The sequence below is a fragment of the Gopherus flavomarginatus genome, chromosome 1 (assembly GCF_025201925.1).
Source record: "Gopherus flavomarginatus isolate rGopFla2 chromosome 1, rGopFla2.mat.asm, whole genome shotgun sequence".
Lineage (NCBI taxonomy): Eukaryota > Metazoa > Chordata > Testudines > Testudinidae > Gopherus > Gopherus flavomarginatus.
In genome coordinates, this window is record NC_066617.1 from 152895113 (window position 1) to 152916373 (window position 21261).

Consider the following 21261-nt stretch of genomic DNA (forward strand, 5'->3'; position numbering starts at 1 on the left):
ACAAAGGCAGGGATCACTGGGGAAGGTGCATATCCAAAAGAAAAGACAGCAAACTTTCCAGCCAAGTTCAGATGAAAAAAAAAAAAGGTCCCTGCCTCTTGCTTCTTTGTACATCCAGAATGGCTGAGGAGCTCCTGAGTTGCCAACCTGAGTAAACTCCCTTAAATCCAGGGGATTGATGTAATCTCTACCATTTCTCCCCTTTGCACCTCATTCAAATCTACAAGAATCACCTCAGTCTCATCTGGGTTAGGTGTCCTCCATTTAACAAGCCTAGTCACAGACAGCTGCTGGGTACTGAGTCAAAATTACAGACACCTTGGGGGTAGTGGCATCATTTTCTATTTGTCTGTAAACATGTTTATAGTACTATAGAAATAAATAACTGCACCAGCTGATGCTGCTAAAACAGAGATGTTCAGACAGGTGTTAGCTGCATAGCAAAGGCACCACTGCTCACAAAGCCTCAATATCTCCCGAAGGGTTCTGTGACAATTTTTGAGATACCCAGGACCTTGAGTCACATAATTGCCTCCCTGCTTCCATTCAGAGGGAGACTTATTTGAGCTTAACTGGCTCCTAGGCACCTCCAGTGGGTGAACCACCCAAACCATCTTCTCTGGGACATGCCGCCCTTACTTTGCCTTGCAGGTTAACAAATAGGTGCATCCCAGTCCCTGAGTCCCTTTGAAGGGATCCCCTGTAGCGTCCAGTCCCTTATCCATTGAACACTCACAGACTTCCCAGGTCTGCTGTCCCAAAGGAACAGTGTTCACTCCACCTTGTATGATTGTACTCAGGGTCAACACCTAGCTTAACAGCACAGCCATGGGTTATATGTATTGTGAAAACACTCTTAAGTTTATCATCAAATATCAAGATTTAAGAAATAGTGAGTAAGGCTAATGGAAACAACAGGTTATATATAAAACAAAGTTATATCACATTTTATAACTTAACAGGCTAAACTCTAGTTTAAATCAGTTTATCTCACTCCAAATGTCCTCTGCAGTGTTTCCAACCGAGTCTGGTTGACATCCCATTTTCATGAATGTAAACATGCTGTCTATTTACTTCCTAGGTGCAGGATCAAGGAGTATATTCCTTGCCTTCTTCTTACGTCCCCCAAAGTTCACTGTTTGTCCCCAGAGTCAGAATACCACCTCTCACCCTGTGGCTTATTCTCCAGTGCCCTGCCTTCTGCTGACTTCACATCCCTCCCTTGACTTTATATGTAAATAGGCCTTCCATCATGCTAGCAAATGTACATGTTGAATAATAATAAGACCCTATTGAACCAGCCATGAGAAAGACCTAGGAGCAGGTAAGGAATCACCCAATACTACACTCTGGGAGATCTCAGAAAGGAAAGAATAGAGTTACTCAAGAGCAACTTGGTCTAATCCTGCTATGGGCTGCAGATGTATCACCAATACCTTGTAGTTAATGGTAACAAAGCAGCTGATAGATCTATGAGAGGATATAGTGGATTCTCCACTATCTTAAGCCTTTAAACCAGGATTAAATGTTTTTCTAAAAAGGTATGCTCTTGTACAATGAGCAACTTGGGGGAGGGATAGCTCAGTGGTTTGAGCATTGGCCTGCTAAACTTAGGGTTGTGAGCTCAGTCCTTGAAGGGGGCCATTTGGGGATTAGTCCTGCTTTGAGCAGGGGGTTGGACTAGATGACCTTCTGAGGTCCCTTCCAACCCTAATAATCTATGAAATTATGGGCTTGATGTAGGAACTACTGGAAGAAATTATATAACCTGTATTACGCAAGAGGTCAGATTAGATGATCAGCCTAAACCTTATGACTTCAAAATCTTTGAATTTAAACATTTCACCATGGACATTTGTTCTTCACTCCTAGGAGATTACTTTCACTGAAACCAGCACACAGCCTGCAACCATGGTCAGAAAAGCATAAGGAGACTCCAGCCACCACCAAAGCTGTCTTCAGGAAACGAAGACTGAACACTGGGTGATAATTGGCAAGTCCATTACAAGAACTGGTTTCTTGAACAAGAGCCAAACACCCATTTATTTAAGAAATGCTCAGTCCTTGCATTTCCATAGAAAGGCATTGACAGCCTCCTCTGATAACAGACACAGTACCTCTTGGCAGAGCTTCACCTGCTGAGAGGGGTGAAAGTCCAGTTTACATGTCATTGCCCAAAGCTCCCTCAGCATATCCAGAAGCAAATCAAGCATCTCTAAAAAGATGAAGAAAAGTTGTTCTCTCTTGCCACAGAGTGCAGGACAAGAGGCAATGGGTTCAGACTACAGCATGGCAGATTTAGATTAAATCTCAGGAAAAATTTACTAACTGTTGGAACAGTAGGACAATGGAACAGACTGCCTAGGGAGGTTGTGGAAGCTCCTTCATTGGACGTTTTCAAAAGGAGGCTGGATAGCCATCTGTCTTGGATGGTTTAGACACAACAAATCCTACATCTTGGCAGGTGGTTAGACTAGATGATCCCTGCAGTCCCTTCTAACCCTATGGTTCTATGATTCTAATTAAAATTCAAGTGGCAGCTGTGACGGAATTGGGAACATCTGAATCAAACTGTGAACTCCATTTTGTATTGTAAGCTCAATTTTGTATTACAGCCTCCTTTCTGTGTCATATGCTGAATAGACAATACGAGACACTTCATTGTAATCAACCAAACTCGTAATCTCACTAAAAAAGATATCAAGTTAGTTTGACAGGATCTATTTTCTATAAACTATATTGATTGGCAATAATTATATTACTCTTCTTTAATTCTTTATTGAGTTTCATTATCAGTCAGCCCATTATCTTGCTCAGCTAAAGCTAGACAAATTCAAACTGGAAATAAGGTGTACATTTTTAACAGTGAGAGCAATTAATCATTGGAACAATTTACCAAGGAGTGTAGTGGATTCTATATCACTGACAATTTTAAAATCAAGATTGGATGTTTTTCTAAAAGATCTGCTCTAGGAATTATTTTTGGGGAGTTCTTTGGTCTGTGCTATATAAAAGGTCAAACTAGATTATCACAATGGTTCTTTTTTGGCCTTGGAATCTATTAATCTATTTCTTTGCCCAGACCCAGCTGGCTTATAAGCAGGTGGGTCCCAATGATTGGGTCCACTTGCAACAGACTGTTATCTCTCCACTGCTGTAGTGGACCAAACTGTGACAGAGACATTGAAGAGTAATGATGAAATTTCAGAGAAACAATTCTGGGAGTGGAGATAGGGTTCTACAATGCTATATTTTATTTATTACTACCACCATAGTGTCGAGAAACCCTAGTCTTAGGGTCTAGAATCTGAACTGGGGTGGGGGATGGAGGGGGGGTGTAACAAGCACCTGTGTTCAAATGTAAAGAGTGCTTTGGGGAGTGGTTTGTTTGGTTACAATTTACATTTGAGACTATTTTAATGAATTATTAATGCTTGGGAGGGTTGTGATTGTTTTATACATCTTTTATAGGCAGAATTATAGTTTTGAAAATAATTGGTCTGGGCTTTCATTATTGTTATTAAGTGCCAGCAGCAATCTTGGCATAGTTGAGCTGGATCACATGCGTAGTTTAAGTATATGAACACTGCATCATTCTTGTTCACATAGCTATTAATTAGCTGTGCTTCTCCTCAGAGCATCATCTGACATTTACAGACAATTGTCATTCCATCTCTTACTTCCAGCACCCCTTGCAATTCCAGTTTTGCGATGACATGCAGCTCCTGCCAATATACCTTGACTGAAACATGCAGCATCCCCTTATAGTTAAGCCTTGTCCTCTTACACAGTTCTGCTAGTGCTACTGTCATGATCTGGAGCCCCTTTATACTTCCAGTTTCCGGGTTCATCTGAGCTCTAGCAGTGCATGTCAGTCTTGATTTGCAGCCCCCACTGCTGTTCAAGTCCTGAGGTACATACATACACACATACACTCAGTACTGCTGATGCACTTCAGTTCTGACCCGCAGCACTCTCAGCTATTTCAATCCCACCCACCAGTTGTGCTACATGAAAAGAATAAGGTATGTTAGTACATTTTTTTCCAGCTCTGCCATTGCCACTCAATTCTGCAATATTTGCTATAACTCACTGAGCTCCTCCAATGCAGCAAGAAGACTGCAAGAAAGCTAATATGCCAATATATAAAATGAGTAAATGGTTGTCCTGGGTAATTATAGGCTTGTCAGCCTGATATTGATCCCAGGCAAAACAGCTGAATAGCTGATATGGGACTGGATTAATGAAGAATTAAAGGAGGATAATATAATTAATTCCAGTCAACATGGATTTATGAAAAATAAATCTTGACTAACTTCTTATTTGTTTTTGATGAGATTACAAGTTTGGTTGATAAGGGTAACAGTGTTGATGTAATATACTTAAACTTCTGTAAGACATTTGACTTGGTATTTCTTGACATTTTAATTTAAAAACTAACATGATACAAAATTAACATGGCACACATTAAATAGATTAAAAATTGTCTAACTGATAGGTCTCAGAATGTCATTCTACATGGGGAATCATCATCAAGTAGGTGTGTTTCTCATGGGGTCTCACAGGGATTGGCTCTTGTCCCTGTGCTATTCAACATGCTTGTCAATGACCTGGAAGAAAAAAAGTTTGCAGATGACACAAAGATTGGGTAAGTGGTAAAAACTAAAGAGGACAGGTCATTGATATGGAGCAATGTGGATAGCTTGGTAAATTGGGCATAAGAAAACAATATGCATTTTAATATAGCCAAATGCAAAGTTATACATGTAAGAACATAATCCATACCTACAGAAAGGGGGACCCTATCCTGGGAAACAGTGACTCAGAAAAAGATTTGGAGGTTATGTTGAATAACCAGCTGCAATGCTGTGACCAAAAGAATTAATATGATCCTTGTACACGTAAGCAAGGGAATCTTGAGTAGTAGTATGGAGGATTTGTATATCGCACTGATGTGATTGCTACTCAAATACTGTGCCCTGTCCACAGTTCAAGAAGAATATTGGTAAATTGGAGAAGGTTCAGAGAAGAGCCATGAGAATAATTAAAAGTTTGGAAAACACATCTTATAGCGATAGACTCAAGGAGCTCAGTCTGTTTAGTTTAATAAAGAGAAGGTTAAGGGATGACTTGATAACAGTTTATAAGTACCTGTATTGGGAACAAAATTATGATAAAGGCTCTTCAATCTAGCAGAGAAGGTACAAAAAGGTCCAATGGTTGGAAGTTGAAGGTAAACAAATTCAGACAGGAAATAATGTGTAAATTTTTAACAATGAGGTAATTAACAATCGGAATAGTATAAGAGTTGTAGTGAATTTTCATCACTGGCAATTTTAAAAGCGAGATTGGCTGTTTTTCTAAGGCACATGCTCTAGTTCAAACAGGAATTAATTCAGTCCTGTGTTACACAGGAGGCTTGACTAGATGATCTCAGCAGTCCATTCTGGTTTTATAATCTATAAATCTATTAATCTTAATCACAGTTCTCCCAGATATCGTCCTCAAACCCAGAGATTTTTATCACCATAACTTGATGCTAATGTTCAGCGCCCCCTGCTATTCCAGTCCTGGGCTTCTCCCAACCGCTCCACCAAGAAACCTCAGTTCTGACCTGCTATTTTAGTCCTACACTCTCCACCCAACTCTGCTAATAATTCAGTCCTCCTGACCCACTCAGTACGTCTTGTTCTTCTAGACTTGGCCCCATGAAAGCTTAACCAATGCACACAACCTGCTATAGCACCGAGGTCATGGAAATAATTAATAATAATCATGGGCTCCCTCCAGCTCTGCTGATGCCCTCAGTACTGATATGCAGCACTTTCACCATTCCAGCCCTTGACTGTTTGAGCAGAACGGTGTGAATTTATTCAGTACATTTGTAAATTGCATAAATAGGAACCAAAGCCTTAAGTCACTTAAATCAGGATTTGAAATCAAGTTTTCAGAGGAGAAAGTGGTGTGGCTGACCCTAAAATTAACACAGCTTCTCACTGACCTGGATGGAACTGGGCCTCAGGACAGGGCAGTGCTCGCTTGCTGCACTCAGATGAAAAGTATTAGATATTGCTTTCCCATCAGATCGGATGCAGTTCAGCCTGATAGCCTCCGCCCAGCACCTCTTCTATTGCTGTACTGTATAACACATACCCAGTAGGTCTGAGTGCCACTCAGCCACCACCATCCAGAGGGCTAGGATTCCATCTGCATTATTCCCTAGTCAGTCTGGATGGGAGGATACTCCTCTTCCTCCAATAGTCAAAGACAGGATTTCTCCACTGCAGTGCAGATGAATACCTCTTCCTCTGACAGCCTGGGGAGTAAGAGACTGGGGAGCACAAGGGACCCCAATTTTCCTACTAAACACTGACCCTTAGAGTCTAATACACAGCACTGCAGAGGACTGACCCCTCAGGCCCCACAACACACAGCACTGCAAGGCACTGACCCCTCGGGCCCTGTAACACACAGTACTGCAGGGAACAGACCCCTTGGACCCTATAACACATAGCACTGCAAGGGGCCAATCCCACAGGCCCCATAACACACAGCACTGCAGGACACTGACCTCTGCAGCACCCATAACACTAGACAGTGTAGGTCACTGACCTCTAAGGTGCACATAACACACAGTAGTTTATATGACTGACCCAAGGGCACCTGTATCACAGGGCAGAGCACTAACCCTCAAAGGTGTCCATAAAAAAGGACTATGCAGGGCAGTTGCCCCCTAGGACACCCATTATGAAGGATAGGAAAGGGCATTAACTCCTTAGGATGAGTATAACAGGGCAGGGCAGGACACTGACCTCTGTGGCAGTCTGCAGCTCTCCCAGGGGAGCAAAAGCTCAGTTTGGGGACTGGCAGCTGGGTTTCCCATGCAGCAGTGCAGAGCACTCACCCCTAGAGGCACTGGTCCAACCTCCCAGGCATTCCTTTCCTGTCCTTCTCCAACTTCAGTAGTGCCAGTTCACAGCACATTGGGAAATACCATTTCCCTCTCCCTCATTGTGAGAGAATGTGGCCTCATCCTGAGGGGATATGCTTCTGGGGTCACTGGCCCAGGCAAACCCCCTCCAAGTTCTTCCTTGGGGGAATAAGGAAAGAGGGCTGGGGCTAAATGAGTGATTTACCCCTTGAATGCAAGAGGGAGCAATTGTCCTAAAAAGCACAATCCTCTCCCCTCCTAGAGCGAGCTTGGGAAGTGCTCTCCTTCAGGGGGATTTGGGGAGAGGGAAGAACTGGAGAAACTATTCCAGAAGAACTGGAGTTTGGAGGCAGCAAGCTTTAAGATTCCCTGTGGCTCCCATGCATGGCCTTGTGAAATGTTATCCAGCTAACCAGAAGAGAAGGGAACAGAGATTGCCTCCTGCAGGGCTGTTCTGCTGGTTATCTGGGGGCTCAGATAGGAGGAGACAGAGAAATGGAATGGAAGAGAGGAGTCGTGCAGGTGTCATACTCACCAGAGTCTGCTGGTATTGAAATGCCTTTTTCGGAGGGGTGTCCCCAGTCATATCCAGAATGAAAAAATATTGGGGAGGGGAAGGTATGCGGGGAGGCATCTGCCCTTCTACCTCCCCACTGCAGGATTACGGAATGGGAAAGAACAGAGAAGGGAGTCGGAGTGCTCCAGCTAAGAGTCCAGAGAACCTGAGAGTGAAGGTTAGGGGTGGGGAGGGGAGAGAGAGGGAGAGTGTAACCAGAGACCCCCCACTCTGTCCATACTGACACAGCAGCCGCTTCTCTGCTCTAATATCTGTCCCTGCTGCACTGGCACTGGGACAGCTCAGTAAATTAAAAGGTGATAAGATTTCTGTCTCCCTGCTGAGACAGTGTTGCTTCTCCATCCAAGGCCAGAGACAAGGAGGGGTGATTGAATGGCAGGTTCTTGGGGCAGAAGGGGCTTGATGGCACTTGGAGGCTGGCGGAGAGGAAGATTAAAATTGGAGGGGATGGAAGCTAAGGCCATGGCTACACTTACAGTTCTGCAGCGCTGGTAGTTACAGCTGTGTTCGTACAGCTGTGTAGGGCCAGCGCTGCAGTGTGGCCACACTGACAGCTACCAGCGCTGCAGTGTGGCCACATTTGCAGCATTTGCAGCGCTGTTGGGAGTGGTGCATTGTGGGCAGCTATCCCAGCATTCAAGTGGCTGCAATGTGCTTTTCAAAAGAGGGGGGTGAGGTGGAATGTGACAGGGAGCGTGGGGGAGACAGAAAGAGTGGATTTTTGGAGCTGACACTGTTCTCAGCTCCCTGCCTTGCAAGTTGTAAGGACTGGAAGATACACAGTGCCTACCTTCAATCATTTTAAAGGTTTTGACCTTTCCCCCACCTGTCTCTTATTCACTAAATGCTAATTATGCACTCCTAAATAGCCGTCAGACCACATAAACAGTTGCTCAACATTACCCCTCCCCCCTCCTCCTCAAGCAAACAGCTTTGAACATTCCAAAGCAATTCTCCTGCCTTCGCTGGCTCGCTCGCTGGAGCACAGAGCAGCTGTGTTTGTTTTTTAGCAAGTAGCTACGGGGAGATCGGAGTTCAGCCATTCTTCTGGTTTGTTGTGGACAGGAATTCTGGGATACCTCCTTTTACCCCGGAGGCCAATATAAGCGCTGGTGGTGTCCACACTTGCTGACCAGCGCTGCATCACCAGCGCTGGAATCGCTACACCCGAGGCAGACCAGGTGTACAGCCAGCGCTGCAACCAGGGAGTTGCAGCGCTGGCTGTGCTTTGCAAGTGTGGCCACATCTTGAGTTGCAGCGCTGTAACCCCCTCACCAGCGCTGCAACTCTCCAGTGTAGCCAAGCCCTAAGAATCATCCAAACTAGATAGAGGGAAACTGTGTCATCTAGGCCCAGAGGCTTAAAAGGTATCTATGTACCCACCTCCCAATGATATAAATGGCAGTTAGGCACCTATATACCTTTGAGGATCTGTACCCTCGTCTGTTGGGGCCTGTGCAGGATTATTCCCTACAGCACAGGCCCTAGTACAGCTTTGTGCATTTTAAATGTCCCAGATGACAAGACTGCTACAGCAACCCGTGGCAGACTATTCTATGTTCAAATCTCACTGTGCACATAGATGCCCTCACATTCAGTGTAGGGTTTGGGGTTTTTTAATTATTTCCTATTACTCCTGGTTCTATCCCTTAGCCCACCCACCCCCCAGAGCATTTGTTCTTCACCCTCGATGTTTACACTCTTGTAGCCAGTAATCATTTCACGCTACCACCTTCATACCCATCATTTAGTCAACCTAGGTTTACTACAGCTCTTGTATTTCTCATTTCCTTCTTTCTTCCAAAAAACAATTTTTTTCATCATGTCCACAAGTAGAAACTTTTATAACTCATTGTAGATAAACTAATTTAATGAAACCATCTGGAAACGTAAATGCCTTACTAGGCAACCTTACTATTGTTACCCACATGCCTTCCTCTCTGCCATTTGTCTGTTGGGAGGCTTGTGGGAGCCTCGTGCTTGTTTCATGTCAAATTTAGATTGCAGGCTTCTCTGGGTCCCTTGTTTTGTTGAGGCACCTCCCAGTTTTGGGTGCACAGAAATAACAACGAATAGTCACATCCTCCACATCCCCAGTCACTTTTGTGGTTCTGAAAACCCTGCACTTTGGTAAGTAGGTGCCCAGAATGGAATGCAGGCTCTAGGTCTGATCTCACCACTGCTATCTTTTGAAAAACTCCAGCTCCCTGCTCTGCATGTATGGCCCCAAACCACAGTGGCCTTTATGTCCTACCATATCCCATTTTGAAGATGAATAATCAAGTTGCTGTTCTCTACTACATTGAATGCTCCACAGGCTTAGTGCTTCCCAGGTTTCTCCCTACTGTTAAATAATTGTATTTTGTCTGGACTGAATTTTTCCCAAGTTAAAACATTTTTATCCTATTTTTCTAATCTCTATAGGTTGCTTTAATTATTTCCATGACCTCGGTGCTGATTGTAATTCCTTCCACTTTAGCCTCACCTGTGAGCATCATTAACATACCGCTTGTCTTCTCTTCCAGATTATTACCAAAGATCATAAATAAGAACAGATGAGATCCACGCCTAGATACTTTCCCAGTGCAACATGTCTTTGTTCTTCTGCCAGATTTCAACCCATGCAAATGTTGCTTTCCAAGCTGAATTTAATTCATTTTCCAAATTAAGATCAGAGTTTCTGGGAAAAACAGAAGACAAATGGTAAATATTTTCCTTAACAGTGCCCACTATTATCCCATTCATTACCTGTTGTGCAGTAAGCATGCAATATATACTTTGACCCTTGGGCAGATGATAAATCATAGCATATCAGGGTTGGAAGGGACCTCAGGAGGCCATCTAGTCCAACCCCCTGCTCAAAGTAGGACCAGCACCAACTAAATCCCCAAATGGCCCCCTCAAGGATTGAACTCACAATCCTAGGTTTAGCAGGCCAATGCTCAAATCACTGAGCTACCCTACCCCTGTAGACAGTGTAGCATCACCCTAAAGCCTGGTGCATTCAGGCACCAGCAGTAGTTTGTGAAAAAAGTGCAGCTCAAGGTTGCTTTAAAGGACTGGTAGCAGCACAGATGGACAATGGAAGATGTACAGATGGACAGAAACTATCCAACTGATAGATTTGTAAAAGCCTTATAGCCCTTTGGCTAGCATTAACTTTTTGTGTGTCTTCTTTTCCCTGAAAGCCTTAAGTGATCCTTTTAGGGTTTTTTTTGTTTGTTTTTTAAAATCAAATCTTCACAGTTGCTTATTAAGGCACTTTGAAAATGAAGAATGCAAGCAACAGGAACAGCCAGAGGAATATAACACTGGGTGCCTACTACTGCATCTTCTACAGTTCTCCAGTTACCTTCTACACTGCTGGATTTTAATAATTCTTCTCTTGTACTTCACTCACAGATTTCTTCACAAATTCTGGACAATGAGGCAGGGAAGTACAATGAGGGGAACAGACAGCAGAGGAGACAGTGATGGGTGTTTTTGAGGGAGATGGGAGGAAATGGCTCCTTGACTTATCTTCAGTTTGTTTATAAACTCTTTGGGGCTTAATCACAGAAATGGAGTACTTTTGGCACCTTAGAGACGAACAAATTTATTTCAGCATAAGCTTTCATGGGATACAGACTAACACAGCTGCTACTCTGAAACCAGTCAGAGAAATGACTCTCTATAGAAGATTGTATTCTCTTTCACTGGTAATGGGACTGGGTTTTATCCCCCTCAGCCTTCTATGCATGCATCTCTGCAGCCACTGTGTGGCTTCCCATGGGTACTGCACTTTTTCCCCCACACATAGTGTTTTTGCAACCCAAGAGTATGGGACAAGGAGATGTCACTCAGGGGAACCTTTGTGATGCCGATTTCTGTGAAATTCAGTGGAGTGGGTGGCCTCGAGGAAAGAGATGATTAAAAAACCCTCTGCCTTATTCTTTCCTTGGTGTGGCTAATTCTTATAAACAAACTCACAGCTTTAATGGCAGGTGCTCTGAACACAGGATACTACCCTCACCCTTGTGGGAGATTTTCCAGGACCCGATTCCATTCACACCCTACCAGGCATACCCACACTCAGGCTGATCACTGCTGTAAGGAAGTCTGCAGTCCCACTGTTCCTCAGTTGGGCACACTGCCTACACCAGAATGCCTAGGCAATAGCACAAGAACACAATTCCCCAAGCAGAGGCCCTGGGCACTGCTGAACAAAAGCTCATTCATAATTCTCTCCATACACACAGTTCTATTATGGGGGTAAAAAACAGAGGGCGCAGTGTTCCAGACAGGAAATGAGACACAGATATAACCAAACATGAACTCTGTATTTTGGCATCCAGAAGCAGTACATACAGGCATACAAAAAAAGTATATATGAAAGTGGCAGTGACATTGAGACCTGGTGCAGCTCTACTGGAGTTCCCTTCACCAAACAGAGAGGAGATGCCGCACTGACACGTGTCCATTGCGAAACACTGTATTACTTCTGAGGAAGGAGCACCCAGAGGAAGACTTCTCATCCAGAGAGGAAATATCCCGAGTTGCTATCTTGAGCTCCAAGGTAAGTGCCAACTGGCAGACGTGGTCACTGGTATTCTGCTCCTCAGCTACTGTGTGTAGGATGGATATCCGTGCAGCACACCTTTTAACTGAAAGAATATGACCTTCATATCTGCTAGGCAGAGCAAGGAGGAAGCAGACAACCAGCCTTCTGGCCTCCCTCCAGAAATATTCTAAAATTATTGTAGGCTTGTTTGTTTTTTTTTTTTAAATAAGAAAGATCCTGGGAAAAGGAGAGACAGAGTAATCTAGATGAGGGGACTGCTAACACGCTGCCATGGAGTAGGGAAAAAGTAGGCTCAGAAAGTCAGACCATAATCCAACACTCCTGGGATTTGCTTGCCATGAAACACACAAGAAGACAACAAAGGGAGGGTGCAGAATGGCCTTTTATCTCCCTGATCACATCCCAGGGCAGGTCCTGAAGTGGGAGACAATTACAGTACAGTAAATTCTCGCTTAATGTTGTAGTTATGTTCCTGAAAAATGTGAATTTAAGCAAAATGATGTTAAGTGAGGCCAATTTCCCCATAAGAATTAATGTAAATAAATTATATACACACACTATAAGTTTTAAAGAACAATTTAATACTGTACACAGCAATGATGATTGTGAAGCTTGGCTGAGGTGCTGGAATCAGAGGGTGGAATATTTCCCAGGGAATGCCATAGTGCTGAATGATGAACTAGCACTCAGCTGAGCCCTCAAAGGTTAACACATTGTTAATGAAGCCTCACACTCTACAAGACTGCACAAATGGAGGGCAAGGAGACAGCATGGCAGACAAAGACACACTGTGTGTGCGCGCATGCGTGTTGCACATTGCCCCTTTAAATACGCTGACCCGACTACACTGCCTTTTTAAGTAGATCAGCAAGTTGAGACAGCAGCTGCTGCTAGCAAGCTCCCTCTGTCCTGAGCCCTGTAATGTCCCCCTCCCCCTCGGCTTTATGGAGATGGGGAAGCGGGGTGGAGCGGGGGGGGGGACACCCTGACATTAGCAACCTCTTCTCCCCCACCACACAGCAAGCAGGAGGCTCCCGGGAGCAGCTTCAAGACAGAGGGCAGGAGCAGCACATGGCAGTGGGGGGAGGGACAGCTGAACTGCCAGCAATTGATAGTCCGCTGAGCAGGTGCCACACAAGGAACTTAGGGGAGTGGAGAGCTGATAGCGGGGCTGCTGGTCCATCTTGGTTCCAAGCCCCCACCAGCTAGCTACAATAGGCTGCTCTTTCTGCAAGTGGAGGACAAAGCAGGCGACTGCCAAACATTATAAGGGAGCATTGCGCAACTTTAAACGAGCATGTTCTCTAATCGATCAGCAACGTAACAAGGAAACAGCGTTAACCAGGATGACTTTAAGTGAGGAGTTACTGTACTGGAAAAGAGTATGCATAGATAGATTCCAAAAGATGGAGTGTCCTACTCCATCTCTTCTCTCTGACTGGTCCTGTGTGATGGCACTGAACAGTGGACAAGCAAAAGATCTCTAGCTGCCCATAGTTGGGGAGCAAAAGTTAATGGGGGGGAAGTGAAGCTGAATTCTTTTTTAAAGAAACTTTGAAAGGAAAGAAAAAAAATCACTGTGATGAAGAAACAAAGTAACAGGCTCTTTGCAAGGAAAAAATTTATACATTTCTTAAACAAAAGACAAGGAATCCGCAAGCTTGGGACAATTTATAGACTCATCAGAAGCCTGCTGAAGGATTTGAATGGTCAGAAAACCACAGGAACTAGATGTGGGTGTTACAAAAACTGTGCACTAATTCACATTTGGAACTCATGAGGGAAACAAGCCTGGAGTTCCCAGATTCAAAATATTTCCAAGACAGAATTAGACTTCTAAAATAGAACCATACCTTTGCTTTCAGAGCTAGGTCTCAACAATGTCTTTTCCAGCTAATCTGACTCTCTCTCCTATGGCTACAGAAAACACATGCAAAATATCAGGACTTAAAAAAAACAAACAAAAAAACCAACACACCAAACCAAAGTAGATGAGTGTGTCAAACTTGGGTGTATCTTGGAAATAAAGCGAAAACCTTCACCATGGACTTTCAGTGGTGAGAAATTCTGTTTTACTGGGAGGAAGGTCTCTCCTGACTTCAGGGACGGGTATCCCTTCCTGTCCTTCATAGCTGTAAACCCTGCTGCTTGGGAAACCAGGCAGATAACTTTTTAAAAAGTCATAAGAAGTTAAACGGTATAAAAAAATTAAGCAGCAATTTATAAAAACGATATAGAACTTGTTTTCTTTAGAAACAGACCCAAGTTTTCCAAAATTTAAAAAGGAAAGGCTGATTCTGATTTCATATTCCTGGCTACCAATGTCCACAGGTTTTCTTTTATTCAGAATGTGCTGTCATCGCAGCCCTGATTCCCCCTGGCCCAGCAGCTAAAAGTGAGACAAGCCAGTGGAACCTTTAAAGTTTTAAACCTTGAACTGAGTTGGGGGTCACCAACAGTTGCAAGATTCTCCCAGACAGAGAGGAGTTAGCGAGATTCACACAAGCAGGAAGAGCACTCAATCTTGAAGGGGCACTTCCTGTTGTGGGCTGCACTGTCAGATGCCCAGACTGACAGCAATAAAAGTATAGCTGTCCACATTAAAGCTTTGTCAGAACATCCATCAGAGCAAGAACAGCAGTGTTAGTTCCTAGGAACATAGCCAGGGAAAAGGTAAAGGTCTTGGCAGAGTGTGCTACAGTACTCTGACATCTCCTTACATCGGTGGAACTCTGTGCCAGGGGCATAGCCTTCTCGCTGCTTGATTAGTCTATTCACCTGAAAGATGAAACAAACAGGAGGTGGTTTGAGAAACAAAGGAAACAGAGCTAAGGAAAACCTCATTGCTGGGGTATAAGTGATACAAGCCACAACAAACAGATCAACCAGTTAATCCAATCCAAGGCTCTCTCAGGTAGAGACACCACAGAGAATTAGTTCTAGCAAACTGCCTCAGTATCTCCTAGCAGAAGGCTCTATAGATAATGGTGCAGGAGCAATGGATGTAGAGGGCTCTGCCATGGCCATTCACAGCAGGAGGTACCACAGAGCAGTTTTTCCTCCAACTTACTTAATTGCAGCCCCCCTTCTGTGTGTTTATAGTTGTTTATGCCCCCCAAGCCACCACCACACAAGTATATACAGGCGAGTCTCATCTTATGCGGGGGTTCCATTCCGCAGTTAGCACGTAAAGCGAAAATCATGTATAGTCAAAATTACATTGAGTTAAATGGTGGCTGGAATTGCCCGCACTACAGTTACAGTATTAAAATTGTTATTTCTCTCTTTTTTTTTTTTTTTTTGCCAACCACGTAAAGCTGAAATCGCGTATGTTAAATGCGCGTAAAATGCGACAGACCTGTACCACTACCCAGCTCTGAAGGCAGAGTGGAGAACGGCAGCTGCTGGCCAGGCATTGCCACCCTCCACTGCTGCTGGCAATGGCGCTGTCTTCAGAGCTAGGTGCCTGGCCAGCAACCACTTCTCTCCTAAAGCTTTTCATGTCCCCTCAGAATACATTCTGTACCCCTCCCAGGGATGCATGCCCCCTAGTTCGAGAACCTCTGCTGTAGAGTGTGGGGCAGGAGCACTCTTCTTTGGGCAGTTCAGGCCTAAGAACTTGAAGCATAAGACACTGCAAGAACCAGGCAAATGCAGGATAGGGATGTCTCAGCTTACCTTCACCAACATATCAGCCACATGCATGTTTTGAGAATCCTCGGCAAACACAGAAGTGAGAGCCTCAATATACCAGGATCCACGCTTGGTATTTCGCATGGCAGCTGTGCCTGAAAACGTAAAAAGTGCATCAGCCCATGGTGAAAAGAGAGAGGGACAAACACAGGGAGATCCAGAGAAGGAAGTCTCTAGGGGACACACACACGGGGGAACTGCTGAAGCTCAGAGGAGGGCTACCACCTTTAACACCCTCACAGACTGGGAGACAGACACCTCTATGGGACCCTCCCCGATACCTTTCAGAGAGGCATAGCCACAGATCATGTCCGAACGTGTGGGCAAACGCAGCCTGGGATTCTCCTCTTTGTTGGCATCACTCTCCTCGCAGCCTGGAGAATCAGAGCGCTCTTTCCCATCCCTCTGATCCACTCCCTGGTCCGTCTCATCTAAGGGGAGGGTGGGGGCGGAAGAGAGAAAGAAAAAAAAAAAGTGGAACAAGTTACTCCCAAACCTATTGTGCAGTCTTCTCATATTCCCCCCAGTCACTGAGTTCTATCTGCTTGTATAATCCTGGCTTCCTTTGTCCAGGACCCAACGTCATAGCTGTTAGCACAAAACACTTCTCTACAGCTCCTGCATTTCTGTATCTGTGTCTTCTCAAATTTCAACAGAAAATCTCTTTTTCCTTGCCTATAACATTTAAACTCCTCTTTCCTTCTACATTTGGTCTTCTGTGATTACTGGAAGCAATAGTAACTCTGTTAATATAGTGCTGACTAAGCCCACACTACTACTGTAGTTAATTTAGTATCACTGCTGCAGTATCACTATCTATTATTCAGTGTCTATATATTACAGTGGCATAGCTTTATAATCACTGAGAATTTAGGTGTGTTGGGAAGTTGCAGCACTCTCTTCAAACCTTGGACACAACTCCAAATCCCCAGTAAAATCCCAAATCTTCCCCTCAATCCCAGGATAGCAGGATGTTTCAGCTAAAATAGCAGTTCACAATATCAACAGTTCCAACAGAATCCATTTAAAACTATTAGTCTTCTCTATCTTTAGATGAAATCAGGAATCCCTGCACTGGCTCCACTTTTGGACAGATTCTCTATACAGCCATGAAGACTAAAAATACTATTTAAAAATTAAGAGCCTTGACAGTGCATGAATAGAAGGGGATACCAAAACATGCTAGCGTACAGCTTGCTGCAATGAACTGACTCAGTCTGACCAGACTAGGGATGACCTGAGTCTGCATTCCCCTACACAGCTAAAGGGGACCTGCAAAGAAAAAAAATAGTGTTTTTTTTTTTTTAGTTCTTTATAACATATGATGACTGAAGGGATTTTGGTTCTCTTTTTAACATTTTTTCCCCTCCTGAATGTTTTCTACCTTAGACATTTTGAGGATATAAAGCCTGGTGTCTTCAGTGCTTTTCACTAAGTGCTCTTTGGAAGACTCAGATCTGAACTGCAAACTCTCTCAACCCTTAAATGAAAAGACCTGAAGGGGCGCATGGGAACAGAGATTGCCATACTGAATCAAACTCCAGATCCATTTAGTTCAGTGTCCTGTCTCTGACAGTAGCCAACTCCAGCTACTTCAAAGGAAAGTGTAAGAACATCATAGCAGACTGATGGGAGATAAAGTCCCCCCTACATTAGGTCTCATGCAGGTCTTTAACTAGCTTAAGTGTACTTAAAATCCCTTCCAGAATTTGTTAGCATTAGTGGAGAACTCTGAACATTTTTATGGATAATCATGAAATGGTAGAGTTTATGATTCTAAGGAATGGTAGGAGGGAGAAAAGCACAATAAAGACAATGGTTTCAAGAAGGCAGACTTTAGCAAACTCAGGGAGTTGGTAGGTAAAATCCCACGGGAAGCAAGTCTAAGGGGAAAAACAATTGAAGACAGTTGCCATTTTTTTCAAAGAGACATTATTAAGGGCACAAGAGCAAACTATCCCACTGCGTAGAAGAGATATGAAGTATGGCAAGAGACCATCCTAGCTTAACCAGGAGATCTTCGATGATCTGAAACTCAAAAAAAAAAAAAAAAGAGTCCTACAAAAAGTGGAAACTTGGTCAAATTACAAAGGATGAATACAAACAAATAACTCAAGTATGTAGGGACAAAGTTAGAAAAGCCAAGGCACAAAATGAGATCAAACAGGCTAGGGACATAAAAGGAAACAAGCAAGAGGAAGAACAAGGACAGGGCAGGCCCATTACTCAGTGGGGGGAGGGGAACAATAACAGAAAATGTGGAAATGGCAGAAGTGCTTAATGACTTCTTTGTTTTGGTTTTCACCAAGAAGATTGGTGGCAATTGGACATCTAATATAGTGAATGCCAATGAAAATGAGGCAGAATCAGGATCTAAAATAGGGAAAGAACAAGTCAAAACTTAGACAAGTTAGATGTCTTGAAATCACTAGGGCCTGATGAAATGCATCCTAGAATACTCAAGGAGCTGACTGAGGAGATATCTGAGCTATTAGCAATTATCTTTGAAAAGTCACAGAAGACAGGAGACATTTCAAAAGGCTGGAAGAGGGCAAATATAGTGCCCATCTATTAAAAGGGAAATAAGGACAACCCGGGGAATTACAGATCAGTCAGCTTAACTTCTGTAGCTGGAAAGATAATGGAGCAAATAATTAAGCAATCAACTTGGAAACACCTAGAAGATAATAAAGTGACAACAGTTAACATGGATTTGTCAAGAACAAAATAGTGTCAAACCAACCTGACAGGGTAACAAGCCTTGGGGGGAGAAGAGAGAGAGAGAGAGAGAGAGAGAGAGAGAGAGAATGAGTGAGTGTGGACGGAACAGTACATGTGGTATATCTTGACTTTAGTAAGGCTTTTGATACTGTCTCGCATGACCTTCTCATAAACAAACTAGGGAAATACAACCTAGATGGAGCATGCCATAAGGTGGGTGAATAACTGGTTGGAAAATCATTCCCAGGGAGTAGTTATCAGTGGTTCACAGTCAAACTGGAAAGGCATAATGAGTGGGGTCCCGCAGGGACTGGTTCTGGATCCAGCTCTGTTCAATATCAGCAATTTAGATAAAGGCATAGACAGTACACTGTGACAGACCCAAACCAGTGGGGTACAGGAGTCTGGTAGAGGGAAAATATACTGGTCACTGGATGAGTAGTTTTCTGTTCCCTGAGTGACCAGAGCAGGGGCTGAACTGGTTCTAGCAGGTTCCAGATTACTCTAGTTAAGGAAGACAGGCTGATTAGAACACCTGCAGTCAATCAAGGCAGGCTAATCAAGGCACCTGGGTTTAAAAAGGAACTCACTCCAGTCAGGCTAGGGGAAGCTAGAAGAGAGAAAGTGTGTGAGAGGAGCTGAGAGTGAGTGCTGCCGGAGGACTAAGGAGTACAAGTGTTATCAGACACCAGGAGGAAGGTCCTGTGGTGAGGATAAAGAAGGTGTTTGGACGAGGCCATGGAGAAGTAACCCAGGGAGTTGTAGCTGTCATGCAGCTGTTACAGGAGGCACTATAGACACCTGCAATCCACAGGGCCCTGGGCTGGAACCCAGAGTAGAGGGCAGGACTGGGTTCCCCCCAAACCTCCCAACTCCTGATCAGACACAGAAGGAGTTGACCCAGACTGTGGGGAAGATCACTGAGGTGAGCAAATCTGCCAACAAGCACTGGACCCAGCAGAGTAGAGGAGGAACTTTGTCACAACACTTATAAAGTTTGTGAATGATACCAAGCTGGGAGGGGTTGCAAGTGCTTTGGAGGATAGGATTCAAATTCAAACTGATCTGGAGAAATGGTATGAAATAAACAGGAAGAAACTCAATAAGGACAAATGCAAAGTACTCCACTTAGGAAGGAACAATCAGTTGTACACATACAAAATGGGAAATGACTGCCTAGGAAGGAGTACTGCGGAAAGGGATCTGGGGGTCACAGTGGATCACAAGCTAAACATGAGTCAGTGTAATGCTGTTGCAAAAAAAAGCAAACATCATTCTGGGCTGTATTAGCAGAAATATTGTAAGCAAGACACGAGAAGTAATTCTTCCACTCTACTCTGTGCTGATTAGGCCTCAACTGGAGTAGTGTGTCCAGTTCTATGCACCACGTTTCAGGAAAAGATGTGGACACATTGGAGAAAGTCCAGAGAAGAGCAACAAAAACAATTAAGGTTAATGACCTGTGAGGGAAGGTTGAAAAAAAATTGGGTTTGTTTAGTCTGGAGAAGAGAAGACTGAGAGGGGACATAAAAGCTTCCAAGTACATAAAAACGTTATTACAAGGAGGAGGGAGAAAAAATTCCCTCATTAACCTCTGAGGATAGAAACAGCAGCAATGGGCTTCAATTGCAGCAAGAATGGTTTAGGTTGGACATTAGGAAAAACTTTGTCAGAGTGGCTAAGCACTGGAATAAATTCCCTAGGGAGGTTGTGGAATCTCCACCATTGCAGATTTTTAAGAGCAGGTTGGACAAACACCTGTCAGGGATGGTCTAAATAAGACATAGTCCTGCCTTGAGTGCAAGGGACTGGAGTAGATGACCTTTTGAGGTCCCTTCCAGTTCTATGATATCCAGTCTCCTTTTGGATCTTGGGCACAATGACTGCCAGTGACAGAGTTCCCCAATCCAAAAAAGTATTGCTTTATTGTGTGAAATTTCACATTTTTTAATGTAATTGACTTTTCCTTTGTCCTTTTGTTAGGAGACAGGAGAACAGATTACTTGCTCTACCTTTTGCAGACCAGTCACTGCAGACTTATGTGCCCCCTTGTTGGTGTCACTAAGAATAACCCTAAGTAACTTGGGAGGTTGGAAGGTCACAAGGGTATGGAGCCATCCTGGTTTTAGGCTTCAGCAGACAAAAGTCCCTCCATGTTTGAACTTTAAGCGACCTAAAAGGCCAAGTGTAACAGCCGTTATCAGTTGCAACAGTTCTAACTGGTCTAAAGCAGAAATAATGAGGCCTGTGCACCTTTAGTAGAAGGACAAGATAACTTGCAGAAGGAAAACTTACTAACGAGCTGCCGCGGCCAAGATTACTTAATGCACCTGTACTTACGTAATTGCTACAGGGGGAAGAAGAAGAAAGAGAAAAAAAAAAACTTATAAAAAGGGAAAAGCCGCTTGTGTAGGGGTGCTGGATCTGAGGCATGTCAAGTCTCCCAGCAGCGCTTTGAGATCTCAGATAAACTTTGCTTGCTTCTCCACCCTGGTGTGTGTTCATTGGCGCTAAGCACTCCAGGCGCGAACCACTGTTGCTTGCCTCGGGCACCCTCTGTGCCTGCAACAGTTTTGGTGTCCCTGGGTGGGCCTCGAGGCTAAAATCAGCCTTGCCTGGACCCCTCTCGGTGGCTGACGGATCGCAGCGACGACCGACGCCCAGCGCGCACTGGTGACTTCACCGGGGGCCTCGGCGGAGACACAGTTCGACCGACCCCAGAGGGCACAACGGTGCAATGTGCTCGAGTAGTGGAGAAGCAGTTGAGGGCGACAGTGA

General features: G+C 44.1%; 2 protein-coding genes across 3 annotated transcripts in view; both read right to left on the reverse strand.

Moving 5' to 3' along the window:
* The window catches only part of CLCN1 (chloride voltage-gated channel 1), a 150293-nt gene extending 142179 nt beyond the window's left edge, over window positions 1–8114 (reverse strand). The window contains exon 1 of the mRNA XM_050943358.1: window positions 7467–8114. Coding sequence (XP_050799315.1) covers window positions 7467–7565 — 99 coding nt within the window. The 5' untranslated portion in view covers window positions 7566–8114. The remainder of the gene's footprint in view (window positions 1–7466) is intronic.
* Window positions 8115–14200: 6086 nt separating this feature from the next.
* The window catches only part of CASP2 (caspase 2), a 33845-nt gene continuing 26784 nt past the window's right edge, over window positions 14201–21261 (reverse strand). For both annotated transcript variants that reach the window (XM_050944182.1, XM_050944200.1), the window contains exons 9-11: window positions 16044–16193; window positions 15748–15857; window positions 14201–14847 (exon numbers count right to left, since the gene is read on the reverse strand). In XM_050944182.1, coding sequence (XP_050800139.1) covers window positions 14713–14847; window positions 15748–15857; window positions 16044–16193 — 395 coding nt within the window. In that variant the 3' untranslated portion in view covers window positions 14201–14712. The remainder of the gene's footprint in view (window positions 14848–15747; window positions 15858–16043; window positions 16194–21261) is intronic.